At 36.7% G+C, this 17,500-nt stretch overlaps 1 protein-coding gene across 8 annotated transcripts in view; it reads left to right on the top strand.

Annotated features, from left to right (window-relative positions):
* Nucleotides 1–17,500, top strand: part of LOC144957910 (uncharacterized) — a 318,367-nt gene that overhangs the window by 40,785 nt on the left and 260,082 nt on the right. For 2 of the 8 annotated variants that reach the window (XM_078889463.1, XM_078889469.1), the window contains one exon: nt 1–1,624. This exon is cut by the window's left edge and continues 272 nt beyond it. The exons of the other annotated variants lie outside the window; for them this stretch is intronic. In XM_078889463.1, the coding sequence (XP_078745589.1) occupies nt 1–241 (241 nt within the window). In that variant the 3' untranslated portion in view covers nt 242–1,624. Of the gene's footprint in view, nt 1,625–17,500 lie in introns of those variants that run through there. 8 annotated transcript variants of the gene reach the window in all.

Here is a 17,500-nt window from a genome sequence, read left to right as displayed (position 1 = left end):
TTGCACGACTGTTTACAATCCAAATACTTGTGTCAGTCGAGACTTTGACCATCTTGGAAGGCATTTTCTTCCTTGGTACGAGGTGGAATATATCCCATGTAAATATTTCAGTAGGATTTATCCCTTTGTCGTAAGACATGAGACAGTTATTAAGGGTAGGAAAGCGACCATTGAATATTTGAAAATTGGAAAGAAGATTTTAAGTAATTATACCGTTTATCATGATCATAAAAAGCATTAATTTGTTATATAGTTGGATGGGCTATTGTTTAATACTTGTTGTGAATCTGGATGCAAATGTTTTTTTTTATTTTCAAATTAATTGTTAGTAGAATATTTTCAATGTGATGAATTTTTGTATTATTTGCAGGTCAGTTTCTCTTTCTTTCTTATGTTCAAGAATGGATGATTAATGATATTTTTTATGATTATATTATTGCAACTACTACTACTACTACTACTACTACTACTACTACTACTACTACTACTAAAATTACTACTTCTAATACTACTCCTAATACTACCACTGTTACTTCTACTACTACTACTACTACTACTACTACTACTACTACTACTACTACTACTACTACTACTACTACTACTACTAGTACTACGACGACTACGACTACGACTACGACTACTATTACTACTACTACTACTACTACTACTACTACTACTACTACTACTACTACTACTACTACTACTACCACCTACTACCTGCTACCTACTACTACCTACTACTACTACTACCACTACTACTATTATTATTATTACTGCTGATGATTGTGCTGCTGCTGCTACTAGCACTATTACTGCAACTATTATTATTATCATTGATATTATTATTGTTTTTAATCTTTCTGGTCCACCTCCTCTCAATGTGAAAAGCAGTGTCTTATTAAGGAGAAAATAAATAAATAGGGTGAAATAAAAACTAAGGGCATGAAATAACTGGACAAAAGATTGGCTTCTTTTTGACACTAAAAAGGAATCAATTTACTTGTATTTAATGGTAATGTAGAGGTTACTGTGCTACTACATGGTTGTGAAGCCTGGACAATGAAGACGGAACTACAGAGGCAAATCAATCTGTTCGAGAGCAAGAATTACAGGAAATTCCTACAACTACGTCATATCTAAATATAAAACTAAAAAGGATGTTCTTGAAGATGTGGAAAAGCTATCAGGAAGACAGAAGACGGAAAAGACAGAAACTTGCATGGTTTGGACATCTGGTCTAACATGACAGCTTGTGCAAGGCAGGCATACATACAATGTACGGTGGAAGGTCAAAAAAGAAAAGGAAGACAAAGGAAAATGTAGCTGGATAACATCAAAGTCAAAGAATGACAGAATTAACACTGTATTGTAATGTTTTGATTAAAGGAATGACAAGCTGAAGGTTTAGTTTGAAACTCAAAGCAACATGTTTATTTCTTAGTCCGGTAAAAAGTGTTGCGTAACCAGAATACAGTTCCAACGGTAGCAGTCTCAATATAAGGGACTTAACCAAGTTAAATTGTACTTGTTAATATACTCAGTTGCAACCCTTAGTCCATGACATCTCCCTTGTTTTCAAATGAAATAGAAATTTTAAAAATAAAATAAAATTTTAAAAAAATAAAACGGGATAGAGTACATCATAATAATAATGATAATAATAATAATTAATAATAATAATAATAATAATAATAATAATAATAATAATAATAATAATAATATATAATAATAATTAGTAGCGATAAGTGTTCTCATTTGGTTGACACACTTTATTGTTCGTTTTGTTCTATACATAGTCATCAAAACGGCTTGGTCTCCTGGTTGTGCGAATTGGGTGAGATTTTGTTTGTTGTTCATTAGGAGTTTTAGTTTGAGCAGTAGGCTCTTTTGAGTTTGAGGCAGATGGGGATTCAATTTGGGGACAGGTCTTTGTAGAGAGGGGAATAGCGATAGTTTTCTGATATTCCTCTGGGGCAACGGCGGAAGAGGCAGGTATTTCTCTGATGTGTTGTCTGTTCCTTCGGAAGTTGGTCCCGTTCGCGTCTTCGATAACATATGATCTGGGATCATTCTGAATTTGGCGCATAACAGTTGCAGGGAGCCATTTATGTGTCTCAGGGTGTAAAACTTGTACAGGTTGTCCTGGGTAGAGGTGTGAGAAAGGGGTTGTGCGGGCGGTCTTGTCGAAATAGAACTTTTGTTGAGCTTGACGTTGTTTCAGGTTGTTGTAGATGTCATCTTGGTTGTGTATAGTATTGGATCTTTGCTTTGATGGGATTGTTGTCTTAATTTGTCGACCCATAAGTAGTTGTGCCGGGCTGCCCAAAGACGGGGTGATGGGGGTGGACCTCCAGTGCAGAAGGGCAATATTGGGATCTGTTTTGGCCTGCATAGCCTTTTTGATAATGTTTTTGACAGTTTGGATTTGTCTCTCAATGAAACCATTTCCTTGTGGTCTGTGGGGGGATGATGTGACGTGTATGAATTGCCACGAATCGGCGAATTCTTTGTACATTTGACTCGCAAAGTGTGGGCCATTGTCGCTTATAAGCTTTTCAGGTATTCCGTATTCGGCAAATATATTTTTTGTGATATTTACTATTGAACTACTAGGTGCGGGTTGAGGAAGTTTTCGGATGATCGGAAATTTTGAGTGATAATCGGCTATGATGAGGTACTGTTGGCTTTTAATCTCAAAAATATCTGTACCAAGGGTACACCAAGGTCGTAGGGGAATGTCATGAGGTTCGAGTGGTTCGGACGTTTGGGCATTTTGATGTTCTTGGCAGATTTGACAGTTATCAATTATTGCGTCAATATTTTTGTGAATGCCTATCCAGTAGACGGTGATGTTTGCAAGAAGTTTAGTTTTTACCTTGCCAAGGTGGGCGGTATGTAGCTGTTGGAGAGTTTCTTGTTTTTGACTGGGTGGAATCATAATGCATTGACCTTTGAGAATAAGACCATTTTCAGCAGACATTTGGTCACGTATGCTCCAGTAGGGACGGAGATCTGATGTCAGTTCTGATTGTTTGTCTGGCCAACCGTTGATGATGCAATCTTTGAGGCCTTGAAGGACAGGGTCCTTTTGTGTTTCTTCTCTGATGATTGTTGAACGATCATTTGACATGTATACTATATCAACCCTCATGTCGAGGTCGATGTTGTTTTGATTATATTTGTTTGGAAGACGACTGAGCCCATCTGCTAGTTTGTTTTCTGATCCGGGTCGATGTGACAATGTGAAGTTGTATCCATTCAGGGAAATAAGCATTCTTTGAAGACGAGGCGGTGCAGCAGTGATTGATTTGTTGACAATCATTTGTAATGGTTTATGATCAGTGATGATTTTGAAAAAACGTCCATAAAGAAAGGTATGGAATCGTTGGACTCCGAATACAATGGCAAGAAGTTCACGTTCGATGCATGCATAGTTTTGCTCCGTTGTTGTTAAACTTTTGCTAGCAAAAGCAATTGGTTTTAGTTGGTTGTTTTCATCAGGTTGGAGTAAGGCTGCACCAATGCCACGAAGGCTGGCGTCACAATGTAGTTCTACTGGTTTGGCAGGATCATAGTATTGAAGGAGGGAGTTTACTGATACTTCACGTTTTAGGTCTTCAAAGGCTTGTTTGTGGTGTCTTTCCCAAAGAAAAATAGAATCTTGTTTTAAAAGATCTCTGAGGGTAGCTGTTTTTTGGCTGAAGTCATGTATAAATTTGGATAGGTATGTTGCGAACCCAATAAAGTGTGGTAGTTCTGTTTTTGATGTTGGCTCTGGCATATTTTCTAGGTCTTTGATTTTCAATGGATCTGGTTTAAGCCCATTACTGGTATATATATGTCCGAAAAATGGTACCTCAGACTGTTTGATTTGACATTTGCTCGAATTTAATACAAGGCCTTCTTCATTTGCGATTTCCATGAACTTGATCAGGTTTTTGTCATGCTCTTCTTCTGTCTTTCCATAAACAATGATATCGTCAGCTATCCCGCATGCATTTTGGCATCTTTGTAGTATTCTATCCATTTCCATTTGAAAAATATCTTGGCTTACTGATAAGCCAAAAGGAAGGCGTTGGAAACAGTATCTTCCAAAAGGGGTTTGGAATGTGGTGAGAGGTTGGCTCTCAGGATGAAGTTTTACAGACCAGTATCCAGATTTAGCATCCAACTTTGAAAAGTACTTTGCACCTGCGAACTCGTGATTGAGTTCCTCCACAGTAGGAATTCTATGGTGTGGTCTCAGAAGCGCTCTGTTTAGGTGTTTTGGGTCAAGGCAGGTTCTCAGACTGCCATCTTGTTTTGTTACATAGGTCAATGAGCTTACCCAACTGGTTGGTTCCTCTATTCGACGTATCACTTTTTGTTCACACATATTGTCGAGCTCCAGTTTGATTTTTTCTTTTAGAGCGATGGGGACTTTTCGAGGGGGGTCGATGCGGGCAGGTACATTGGGGTCAATAGTTAGTTTGTGTTCAGTTTTGAACTCGCCGATGCGGTCAAATTGCGATGGGTACAGCGCTTTCAGGTCGTGGATGTTTCTTATTGTAGTGTTTTTGTTTTTCGTAGCATGGAGGGGGCAGTGGAGGGTGATGATTTTGAATTCTTCGCAGCTCGGGAGACCGAGTATCGCTGGTCCAGCAACATCTACTATGTAGAATTGGGTGTTTATCCATTTTGATTGTCTGTGCTGGCATGGTATGTTTGTGGTGCCGAAGCACTTGATTTCTGTTCCATTGTAAGCAGTGAGGTTTGTGTTTGTATGTTTTAATGTCCCTGCCACCGGTTTCCCTTTGCTGTCAATGTATTTTGGATACATTTGTCTATAAATTCTGAGAGGTAGTGTGTTTGCCTGTGCTCCTGTGTCTAATTTTAGTTGTAAATCATGGATACCTGGAATATCTGAAAGTTCGATTTGTAGTATTGTGAATGCTTCGTTCCTACCGCGTTGTTTTGTTTTGATTTCGGAAAATGAGAAGGAATGTAGTTGTGAATTCATGTCATCTGTTTCTGATTCTGCACCGGATTCGTCTCTTTCTATTGTGTGCATATTGTTTTGCGGTTGTCTTCGGTAACTACGTTGTTGTGGGTTAGTTTGTTGTTGATATTTAGTTGTTAGGCAAAGTTTTGCCCAATGTCCAAGTTTTCCACAAGCGCCACATGTCGATTTGGCAGCTGGGCACTGTCCCCTGTTGAAGGGGTGATCTCGGCCACAGTTTTTGCAAACCGACCGTTGTACTGATTTGTTATGGATGGGTCGTTGTGCTGATTTGTTACGTGGTGGATGGATAATATCGATTGATTTCTGGTTCGTGGTTGGATGCTTCGTGCGATCTTCCGAGTTGCAGAGCCTCATCTAAAGTATACGTTTGGGGTTTGGTGAGGAGTTCTTTTTGGAAATCAGCGATAGGTGTTGCCGCAATTATTATCTCGATTAGTCTGTTTTGCAATTCATCGTTTGTAAATTTACATTTGTTTGCGATTTGCTTGGCTCTATTCACAAAATCATCCAACGATTCTTCAGTTTGTTGTCGTAAGGTAGAGAGTTTTAGACGATTGATTCGAAAGTTATCAGCGGGATCGAGCTGTCTTGCAAATCTTTCCCAGATTATCTCTGGGTTTGACTTCTCTTGCTCGGTAAGATTCCAGCTGTTGAATCTGGTGAGACCTTCCTCTCCTGATGCTAGGAGTATTGTTGCCACTTTTTCCTCGTTTTTGAGCTTGGAATTAATTATGAAGTAAAGCTCCATTCTCTGTTTAAATAGTCTGAAAGCATCTGACAAATTGGCGGCACCCCAGTCCATTGTTGGAGGTTTATCGGCCATGACGAACAATCAGTTGAATGCCGGTTTGAGGATAGAAGTCAGTACTTCTGACTCGGTAGACCACAGGTGAAAAAATGAAAATAAAATGCTTGGTGGGAAAATACTAAAGTCTGAGAAATTTAGAAATACTTATCAAATGGGGAATGAAGATTCGCTGCCACCATGTAATGTTTTGATTAAAGGAATGACAAGCTGAAGGTTTAGTTTGAAACTCAAAGCAACATGTTTATTTCTTAGTCCGGTAAAAAGTGTTGCGTAACCAGAATACAGTTCCAACGGTAGCAGTCTCATTATAAGGGACTTAACCAAGTTAAATTGTACTTGTTAATATACTCAGTTGCAACCCTTAGTCCATGACATGTATCAGCTGACAGAGAAAGCCAATCACTAAGATGTGCGTCACTTTGTGAAGGCTGCATTCCACAAGTCCCCCTGACGACCATCCAGTCATGAGAATGAGTGAGTGAGTACACAAATTTTCTAAAGTTCGTTATTAACGAAAAAGGAAAATGAATTTAAATTCTGTTCAAAAGTTTATCAGAATTTTCGATTCAGCCATTCTTGGTTTAACAGGTTTTCACTGTAGATTGTTATATTATTGATGTGCCACTTACAACTTTCAAAATGTTAATGAAGCTGCTATTCTCTTCTCACACTCACCGAGTTCTCTAACTTACCTCATTGAAATAATTCATCATTGATTAAAAACGGGTATCATTGTAAACAAATACATCAATGTCATTAACAAGGTGTATTCTACAAGCATTACTTTAATGGTTAACACAAATCTGCTGTGTTCTGGTCATTAATCTTTCCGGTGTGTGCAGGAGAGGTCGACTATAACTGCCTCATATTTTCTTATATTATGTCTTATGTTGAGACAATTTGGTTTTGCCTGGATCTTAGTCAGGATCTTTAGTTGAATGGGAAACATTCAGAAAAAGAAATTTTATTCAATGATTTTATTTTATTTGTAAACCATCTCTCATTTCCAAATAATTCTTTATTTTTCGTTTTAAAACCATCTCCTTTATTATATATTTGTTACTAATGTGTATATAATTGAAATGTTTGAGTTTGTTCCATTTTACAAGGATTGTGATCCTATGTCTTGACCTCCCATATAGGACAGGGAGATACTGTGTCTTCTATCCCCCTATATCTGTTTTCCAACATGATTTCTATCTTTGTCTTGGAAGAAGATTACTTGGTTTTGTCCTGGCTCTCATGGGGGAGGGGGAGGGGGGCAGTCAAATTTAGAGTTTTGGGAGATGATATCATTTGTCTTGTAAATCATCTCTCTATTATGAACTGTATTATTTTACTGGCACTCAAATGACCTAAATGGCGGGTGGTTGGATGGGAGCATCACCCTTGAATCATATACCTATGATGTTCGCATGGGTGTACGATCCGATAGTGATGTCGTTTCTTCTTCTCTTTACTAGCCTATCCTGCTTCTTTGGTTTGTGATTGTATTTTTGACAGGGGATATTTTTTTTCTCTGTAAATCTTCTGCCTGTTTGTTCTTGGTTATTTATAATTTAGCTTATGATATCTTTAGGTTATGATTTTGATTTACATTTGTACTATTTTTGTTAGATTGCTTGTTTTTTTTGTTTCAGCGGTCTCTCATATAACCTCAATTGTGTTGGAAGAGACCTAAAGCAACAAACAAACAAAAAAAAAATGACCTAAATGTGTTGTAATCATCTTAAAAAACCCTTAAAATAAAAAAAGCCATTCAATGAATTTCACTCTTTGGCATCAAATTTCCTCCGACATAATACCATATTGAGATAGTAGGTCTCAATTATCTTGAATAGCTGATCCTGCATTTGGAGATCCCTTTTCATAGAGATTGGATGACGTGGTCTTCCACAATACTCTGTCCTGGCGCCATCTTCGAGCAGTCCTTCATCATACTCCCAGTCATTTTTTTCATGTTTCCCAACCAGCTCTTTCGTTGTCTGCCTTTACCTCTTTTCCCATTGATTTTTCCTTCAAGTTCTTCTGAAGAGTCTTGTGGCATCTTATACGGCCATAGTACGCCAACTTTTTGTGCTTTACAGTCACCAGGAGTACTTTCTTTCTTATATTTTGTTCATCTAATACAGTACTATTTGGTTTTGTTTTTTTCTATTTCCATCAAAATCATCAATCCTCTTTTCTAGACTAGCGTTCAATGTCCATGTCTCGCACCCATAGAAAATTATAGATCAGGTGAATTCTAGTTCTCCAGCTTATGTATTGGTTCATAACAAATGTAGTCCATAGCATGAAATGAACAATAGCAATTGCTTGCTATCCTTTGATATGATGCTAGTCTATCGCAACATACTTTCCGCCAAATGTAACAGACTCAGCTATCCATTCACTGCTTGGTGGACAGGGGGATCAGAAAAAAAATCTCGACTGCACCCGGGATCAATCTCGGTCCCTTTGCGTGTGAAGCGAGTGCTCTACCAACTGATATATATATATATATATATATATATATATATATATATATATATATATATATATATATATATACATACATTATTACCTGGGTGGGGATCCTGACCTCCCATAGCAGGCAGGGAGGTACATACTGTGTCTTCTATCCCCTTATATCTGTTATCCAACATGCTTTCTGTCTTTGTCTCGGAATGAGATTTCTTGGTTTTGTCCTGGCACTGGCCGGAATCCTAGCTGGGAGGGAAACAGTCAAATGCATAGTTATTGTTTTGGGAGATGATATTTTTTTCCTTGTAAATCATCTCTCTGTTATGTATTATTATTTTTATTTTGAATGTATAATGTAAGCATTTGAGTGTGTTCCTCTTTGTTGGATTTTGTGCTTGTGTCTGGATGCGACTTGTAGGTGATTTCAAACTAAGTACATTGGTGGTATGCTCTTGGAATCTACATCTGATCCCTATTTGTTCTCAATTCCCCTTTGTCTTACTTTTTCTTGGGTGCTTTAATTGTAATTCTAGAACTTTTTACTATCCCATTTTCTTCCTTTTTACTGGCGCTGATATAACCTAAATGTGTTGCAAGCGCCGTAAAACCCTTAAAAACAAAAAACAAAAACATACATTATTATATTGACGATTCCATCATCTATCAAAAAATGTTAAAAGAAAGAAAGAAAGAAAAATGGAGGGAAAAAAAGGTTTCACCCTTCTCCTTCCCTATTAGAATTCTTTTTTTCATATATAAGACCCAGAAGTGTTGAAAGTGCCACAAAAATCACTTATCAAAGGCATTCTCATTTTACACACCCCGCCCCTTATGACGCCCTTGGTATTAACATTGTGTTATGAATATTTACTGGTTTCACACAGACAGCTGAAAAAATAATTTACTCTCACTGTTGAATATATATAATACATACATATATATATATATATATATATATATATATATATATATATATATATATATATATATGTATGTATGTACATATATATATATATTATATATATATATATATATATATATATATATATATATATATATATATATAATTATAATAAAATCATACTATATATACATACATACTGTATTTCATTATTGCATAATTTTTCATGATTTTTGTATAGATATATTTTAGATTTACTTCATACGTATTGTGTCAATTAAAATTACAGTGCAGCACAAAAATCTCGAACAAACAAACCCGGTCCCAACTTGTTCAAGATTTCCGTGCTGCGCTGTATATTCCCTTTGACAAAAAGTCAAGTCTTTTAACCAGGAAAATACGTAACTCTGGGTGGGATTCTGACCTCACATTGTGGCCAGGGAGGTACTTGCTGTGTCTTCTATCGCCTTGTATCTGTTTTCCAATTGATTTCTGTCTTTGTCATGGAAGTTAGTTTTGTCCTGACCCTGGCCGGAGTCCTTGACTGGGAGGGAAACAGTCGAATGTATTGTTTTAGTTTTGGGAGATGATATTTTTTTCCTTGTAAATATTTTCTCTTTTATATACTGTCATTTTTTCATCTTTAACATATGGTTTGTAAACATTTGAGTGTATTCCTCTTAGTGGGATCTTGTGCTGGTGTCTGGGTGAGACATTTAGGTGATCTCAAACTAAGTACACTGATAGTGTGCTCTTGGAATCTACATCTGTTTCCTATTTGAACCATTCCTCTCTGTCTTACTTTTTTCCTGAAGTCCATTTAATTTTACATCTGGAATGTTTTCACTATCCAATTTTCTTCCTTTTTACTGGTGCTGATATGACCTAAATGTGTTGCAAGCACCGTAAAACCCTTAAAAACAAAACAAAATACGTAACTAAACTCAAGTGTGGCTTTCTTCGAACTTAAGTCATGCTAAACAGTCTGAAGAGGTTCAAGGAAAGCATGTACAGTTGACTCTGTTTAATCGCACACCCTCAGGAGTTCAGGTTAGTGTGTTAAGCGGAATGTGCGATTAACCAATATGTGATTAAGCGGAGTGAACTATACAAAGAAAACATTCAGGACATTCTAGAAAGCGTACGGTTCCAACAAACTGTACTGAGTGTACAAAAAGGCTGAAATTACTCTAAATAAATTCACAGATCAGCAAAGTTTCCTTTTGCTGGGTGGGGTTCCTGACCTCCCATAGTGAGCAGGGAGGTACATACTGTGTCTTCTATACTGTGTTTTCCAACTTGCTTTCTCTCTTTGTCTTGGAATGAGATTACTTGGTTTTGTCCAGCCCTTGCCTGGGAGGGAAACAGTCAAGTGTATAGTTACTTTTGGGAGACGATATTTTTTTCCTTGTAAATCATTTCTCTGTTATGCACTGTATTATGTTTTGTTTACGTATTATATATGATTTGTGAACATTTGAGTGTATTCCCCTTAGTGGGGAGCCTGTACTTGTGTCTGTATGAGACTTAGGTGATCTCAAACTTAAGTACTATGATAGTGTGCTCTTGGAATCTATATCTGTTTCCTATTTGAACCAATACCCCTTTGTCTCTTACCTTTTCTTGGGTGCTTTAATTATAATTCTAAATCTTTTTACTAGTATCCCATTTTCTTCCTTTTTACTGGCGCTGATATGACCTTAATGTGTTGCCAGCGCCGTAAAACCGACAAACAAAACAAATTTCCTTTTGAGGCAAAAATCAGCCCATTTGACAGTATGAGGTGTCTTTATTCGTCAAGTGAAGAAAACTTGTTCTTTGGTCTGATTGTAGCATTAAATTTGAAGAATATCATATCATCTTTCATTATTTTCGGGGTATTTTTTGTTTACATTGTATGTATCTGCTCATTTCCAATTGCTGAAGTCAATGTCCGTGCCTGATCGTAATCCGTGATTAATTATTCATTGTACAATTGAATTCTAATATTTATATTGAATTGTTAAATTTATTAAATTCCAATCGCAAAATAAATTATTTTAATTTTATTTAACTTTCTTTTATTTTTATTTCTTTTCGATATCCGTGATCATTTAGATTCTTTAACAGTGACAATTAATCTCATTCCAAATAATAGAATCCCTGTTTTGTTTTCAATGATTATAACTGTTCTCTTCAAAGGAGAAGCGACTCTGGCCAGGGCTAGGACAAAGCCAAGAAATCTCATTCCAAGACACGAGTCCCTGTAGCCTCTTAGTGGGGCAGCAAACTCCTTGATTTTGAGATTACTGAGAAAATCTCCTTGAAGTTCATTTTAGCAGAAAACGTCTTGAATTTTGCTAGATCGTGTAATAATAAAAAAAATTTGTGGACTACGTCAAAATTCAAGGACCAGTGGGGAAGGTGAACGATGAACAGAAGGCAACTTTTACACTGTATAGTGGAAACAATTGCACAAGATCGAAAGCTGTGAGGGGCCTTTTGACCTCCCATGATGAGCAGCAGGTTACCTCCTGTGTATTTTATCCCCTTATATCTGTTTTTCGAGTTGCTTTCTATCTTTGTTGTGGAATGAAATTACTTGGTTTGTCCTGGCCGTAGCCGTAGTCCTTGGTTGAGAGGGGAAACAGTCAAATGTATAGATTTAGTTTTAGGAGGTGATGTTTCTTTTATTTGTGAATCATCTCTCTCAATTACTGATCATTACATTTTAGTTTTGAACATATCTTGTAAAAATTTTGAGTTATTCCTTTTGGTGGGATCATGTGTTGGTGTCTGGATGAAACCAAGTAATCTTATTCCATGACAAAGACAGAAAGCATGTTGGAAAACAGGTATAGGGGATAGAAGACACAGCGTGACCTCCTGCCCACCATAGGAGGTCAAAGACCACCCAGTCTTAAAAGTCTTATTCAGACGCAAACACAGGTCCTCACTACTGAAAGGAATACACTCAAATGTTTATAACCCATTATAAATCGAACTTTAAATATGTACCGTCAATTGGGGTAACTTTGCCCGCAAGGGGAAACTTTGCCTCTATGAAACTGGAACATTTTGAATAACTTCGGATTTTTTTTCAGTTATTGTACCCGTTGAAAGACTTGGATTTTTATCAAAGGAGATGATTGACTTAAAACTAAACAATCTCTTATTGGTCCAAAATTCAAGAGGCAAAGTTTCCCCTTCAGGCAAAGTTACCCCAGTCGACGGTAACAGTACATAACAGAGATATGATTTATATTTACAAGGATAGAAATATCATCTCCCAACACTGTTTCGCTCCCAGTCAAAGATTCCAGCCCGGGCTAGGACAAAACTAAGTAATCTCATTCCAAGACAGACAGAAAACAACTCAGAAAACAGATACAGGGGTATAGAAGACACAGAAAGTGACCTCCCTACCCACTATGGGAAGCCAAGAACCTCAAGCAGACACGGGAGGAAGGATGGAGTGGGTGATAGTGAGTGTGTCCAACACTGTACTGTTGCACCACAGTGACACAATAGATTAAGTGCCAGTCGTCCAAAGATGCCTCAAAGTTCTTCATGGAACATATGATGCCTATGGTTTAAGTCAATATGCTTCCATCAGGTGCAAAATGATGAAAAAAAAAAGGAAAGAGATTGTTGCGACATTGTCAAAATCCCACAATAGTTGGACATTTTTCTGGTTTGTTTTTAAGTTTAAGGGTTTTACGGCGCTTTCAACACATTTAGGATATATCAGCGCCAGTAAAAAGGAAGAAAATGGGATAGTAAACTTCTAGAATTACAATTAAAGCACCCATGAAAAGGTAAGGCAAAGGGAACTGGGAACAAATAGGGCACACCATCAATGTACTTAGCAGTTTGCGATCACCTAAATGTCTCACCCAGACGCCAGCACAAGATCCTACTAAGAGGAATACACTCAAATGCTTACCTTAAACATTCAAAATAACAAATTTAACAAAACATAACAAAGAGATGTTTTACAAGGAAAAATATATCATCTTCCAAAACAATAACTATGCATTTGACTGTTTCCCTCCGAGCCATGCACTACGGCCAGGGCAAAACCAAGTAATCTCATTCCAAGACAAAGACAGAAAGCAAATTGGAAAACAGATATAAGGAGACAGAAGACACAGTAAGTGCCAACCTGCCCGCTATAGGAGGCCAGGAACCCCACCCAGTTTTTGGGTTTGAAATAAAAAAAACAGAAAAACAAACGTTTTGTTGCAACCATAAACACTGATGTTATATTTAATGACATCGAAATAGAAATGATATTGATCATGGTATTATTATAATGCTATTCCACTGTGTTGTCTCTGGCTAGAACACCAGACAAAATTCATCTCCGTGAATAAATTAGATAATTTATGAGTGAGAAGCAATTTTTAAAAAAAAGTTAACAAAACAAAAAGTGGTGATAATCTTGAATAACCAATCAAACAGTTCAGCGACCAAACAATGAAAATGAACCAATAAATACAATGTATATACATATATGTGTGTGATCAATTGTCTCAAATTATGTCTATGCTTACAATTTAATTTAAATCTTGACTTATAAAAATTAAGTCCTAAAAAATTGCCTACATCGGAGTGTGTGTGTGTGTGTGTATATGTGAGTGTGAGAGAGAGAGGGAGAGAGAGAGAGAGAGAGGGAGAGAGAGAGAGGGAGAGAGAGAGAGAGAGGGATAGAGAGAAGGGGGGTGTTTTGTAAACTTAAAAAAACTAAGGTTCTTTATTCTGATTATTTTGACTTGGACCAATTTTCTTCAACTAGATCATTCCGACATAATACCAGTTTTACACATTGGATCACTCATGCATCCCCCCCCCCCCCCCCTTCTCTATCTCTTTCTCTCTCTCTCTCACACACACACACACACAGTGTCATTCTCTGTGTAACTGAAAACAAAAGAATGATTGGGTTGGGTTTTTTTAAAGCTTTGCTGTAATAATGGTCAGAAGGGCTTTTCAAAACAAAAACAAAAATCCCCTACTCATTTCGGGCATCCAGGTGCAATATATAAAGCACATATTAACAATACATAACAGATGGGAGGCAAAGAGAGTGAGAGAGATGGGAGGCAAAGAGAGAGAGATGGAAAAGATATAGAAAGATGAGAGAGGGAGCAAAATGCTTTGCATGAAGAATGCAACCAAAGGTGCTTTTTTTTTCTCTCCTGTAAAATGTTTTTAAAAACTAGTTACAATGTTTAGAAATTGATCCTGTCGATATGCATTTAATTTAAATAACGATTTTTTTAAAAGTAATAAATTAAAATCTACTTTCCTACCCCATGAGACACAGACAGCCTTAGAATTACACAGATATCCCTAGGATTTCTCAGGTTGACGTATGAAACGCACATATATCCCTAGGATTTCTCATGTTGACGTATGAGACACAGATATCCCTAGGATTTCTCATGTTGACGTATGAGACACACAGATATCCCTAGGATTTCTCATGTTGACGTACGAGACACACAGATTGTCACAGTAAAGGTTGTTCACAATTATCTTATTAAATTTTATTTTATTAAGAACTGAATTCATCTCACTCCAGTTATATTTCGGTAGGCTAAGATAAACTTTACCTTCTAATATTAGACCGTCTTTCCTTTTATAGCCTTCCCTCGAATTAATTTCTAATTAGTGAATACTTTTCGTTCTACATTCTGTCACGTAGCCACTTATTATAAAAGCTGATAGGTCTAACACTCTACACTCACTTTCTCTCCACAATCTATGCCGGACGGCCAGTCGCTCTATTCCTATATATATATACTGGAAGATTTTTATCTTTTGGGACTTTGTAGATATTATATCTACACCATTAAGACGCCGGAGCTTTTAACTTTGATTGTATAATCTTCAAGGATCAAACCCAAGCCCGCTGTCAAAGGACTACACAATAACCTCTTACCAATTGCCTGGAAGTGGAATTTTACGAATCCGATCCTGTTATCAGAGGAATAGATCATCCAAGCCCATCAACTGCCTGGAAACGTAAACTTACGAACCTGACATATTATCATAAGTTACGTAAAATATTCATATCTCTATTTGTAACTGCCACGATCACTGTTTATCTCTTTTAATTAAATTTCATCATTATTTTTATTTCATTGTAAACAAATCGTTAATTGTTTTTCATTTATAGTAACTAGTAAATTCTGGGGCCTCATTCTACATATATCTTTATGCATAGTCGAGTAGCTCTTTACTCACTTGAGACCATGACATTTTGGAGGGGACACCCGGGTATAATAAGTGGCTACGTGACAGAATGTAGAACGAAAAGTATTCACTAATTAGAAATTAATTCGAGGGAAGGCTATAAAAGGAAAGACGGCCTAATATTAGAAGGTAAAGTTTATCTAAGCCTACCGAAATATAACTGGAGTGAGATGAATTCAGTTCTTAATAAAATAAAATTTAATAAGATAATTGTGAACAACCTTTACTGTGACACAGATATCCCTAGGATTTCTCATGTTGACGTATGAGACACACAGATATCCCTAGGATTTCTCATGTTGACGTATGCGACACACAGATATCCCTAGGATTTCTCATGTTGACATATGAGACACACAGATATCCCTAGGATTTCTCATGTTGACGTACGAGACATTTTTGTAACTTAAGACACCAGAAAAAAAGTAATGAGAATGGATTAAATAAGAGGGAGGTCAGTGAATATGAAGTTGAATGGACAAATTCAGACATGAAAAATAACTGGTGATGCCTTTTTTTTAAATAATGCTTGATAAAGAAATAATAAATTCCCGATATATTTATTGATTAGATTGAAATACACAGGATATTCAAAGGTCCATTGCTATAAATAACCCTATTGAAATACACAGGGTATTCAAAGGTCCATTGCTATAAATAACCCTATTGAAATACACAGGGTATTCAAAGGTCCATTGCTATAAATAACCTTATTGAAATACACAGGGTATTCAAAGGTCCATTGCTAAAAATAACCCTATTGAAATACACAGGGTATTCAAAGGTCCATTGCTAAAAATAACCCTATTGAAATACACAGGGTATTCAAAGGTCCATTGCTAAAAATAACCTTATTGAAATACACAGGGTATTCAAAGGTCCATTGCTATAAATAACCCTATTGAAATACACAGGGTATTCAAAGGTCCATTGCTATAAATAACCCTATTGAAATACACAGGGTATTCAAAGGTCCATTGCTATAAATAACCTTATTGAAATACACAGGGTATTCAAAGGTCCATTGCTATAAATAACCTTATTGAAATACACAGGGTATTCAAAGGTCCATTGCTATAAATAACCCTGTTTGTTTCACCTCCAGCTTACGTTTGGCCATGTCCGACTCAGCTTATGTTTGGCCATGTCCTACTCAGCCTGTCTCTCTTTTAATTGCTGTAAATATTTATCCTTCTTTGATGGAGAAAGCTTATTCCACTTCTTGGCCACGATTTTACTTAAATCATCTATACTTGAGTCTGGCTTTTTTTTGCTTCAATTTTTTTCATTTTCTTATCTGTGTACAGATTGTAGGCCCGAGGAATCTTTGTTTTGTTTGCTTTTGTTTTTAAGGGTTTTACAGCGCTTGGTCATACCAGCGCCAGAATCTTTCTCTTCCCAAGAAATCAGTAGTTCTAAGAGAGTCTACAATGGAAATGATATCAATAAATCAAATCAAATATGACTACATTTCTGCCACTGTTTTTAAGAGCACATACTGTGTTCTTTAATAAAATGGCAGAATTAGAGATGTATGATGATCCGGTAATATTATCCACTTATGAACAAATCACATCTACCATTAAAAGTCAATCTCAACAACAAAATAATATTTAAAGATTGCCACTCCCCGGGAGGTATTGTAAGCAGTTAGCAAACACACAACATGCGTAAACACATACACAAACATCCCCCCACCACACATACACAACTCTGTACCAGGCCTGAGACCAAAACAATTATCTTTATTACAAACCTCTTTACTTCCAGCCTACTGGGCATATACTTCATATGCAAATGGAACCGCTATTGATTTTGTTCTCACATGCCCAGTAGTGATTGGGTAAGCGGGTCTGTAATGTCTGGTAAAAAGTACTTTCTTATCCAAAGATAACAAACAATCGCTACAATATAACACTAAATCCACCTCCATGGCCCTTATGGATCTGAAGGAAGGAAACTCTTCAGCTGAAAAGTTAACAGAAAAAAAAAAAACCCACAAAAAATATCCCAGACTAGAAATTGTTTTGTTTGTTTTTAAGGGTTTTACGGCGCTTGCAACACATTAAGGTCATATCAGCACCAG

This window comes from Berghia stephanieae, chromosome 12 (assembly GCF_034508935.2).
Source record: "Berghia stephanieae isolate SIO BIC M18660-M18661 chromosome 12, UCSD_Bste_1.3, whole genome shotgun sequence".
NCBI classification, from domain to species: domain Eukaryota; kingdom Metazoa; phylum Mollusca; class Gastropoda; order Nudibranchia; family Aeolidiidae; genus Berghia; species Berghia stephanieae.
Note: the sequence above shows the minus strand (reverse complement) of the source record. Positions and strands in the feature narration are given on the sequence as shown.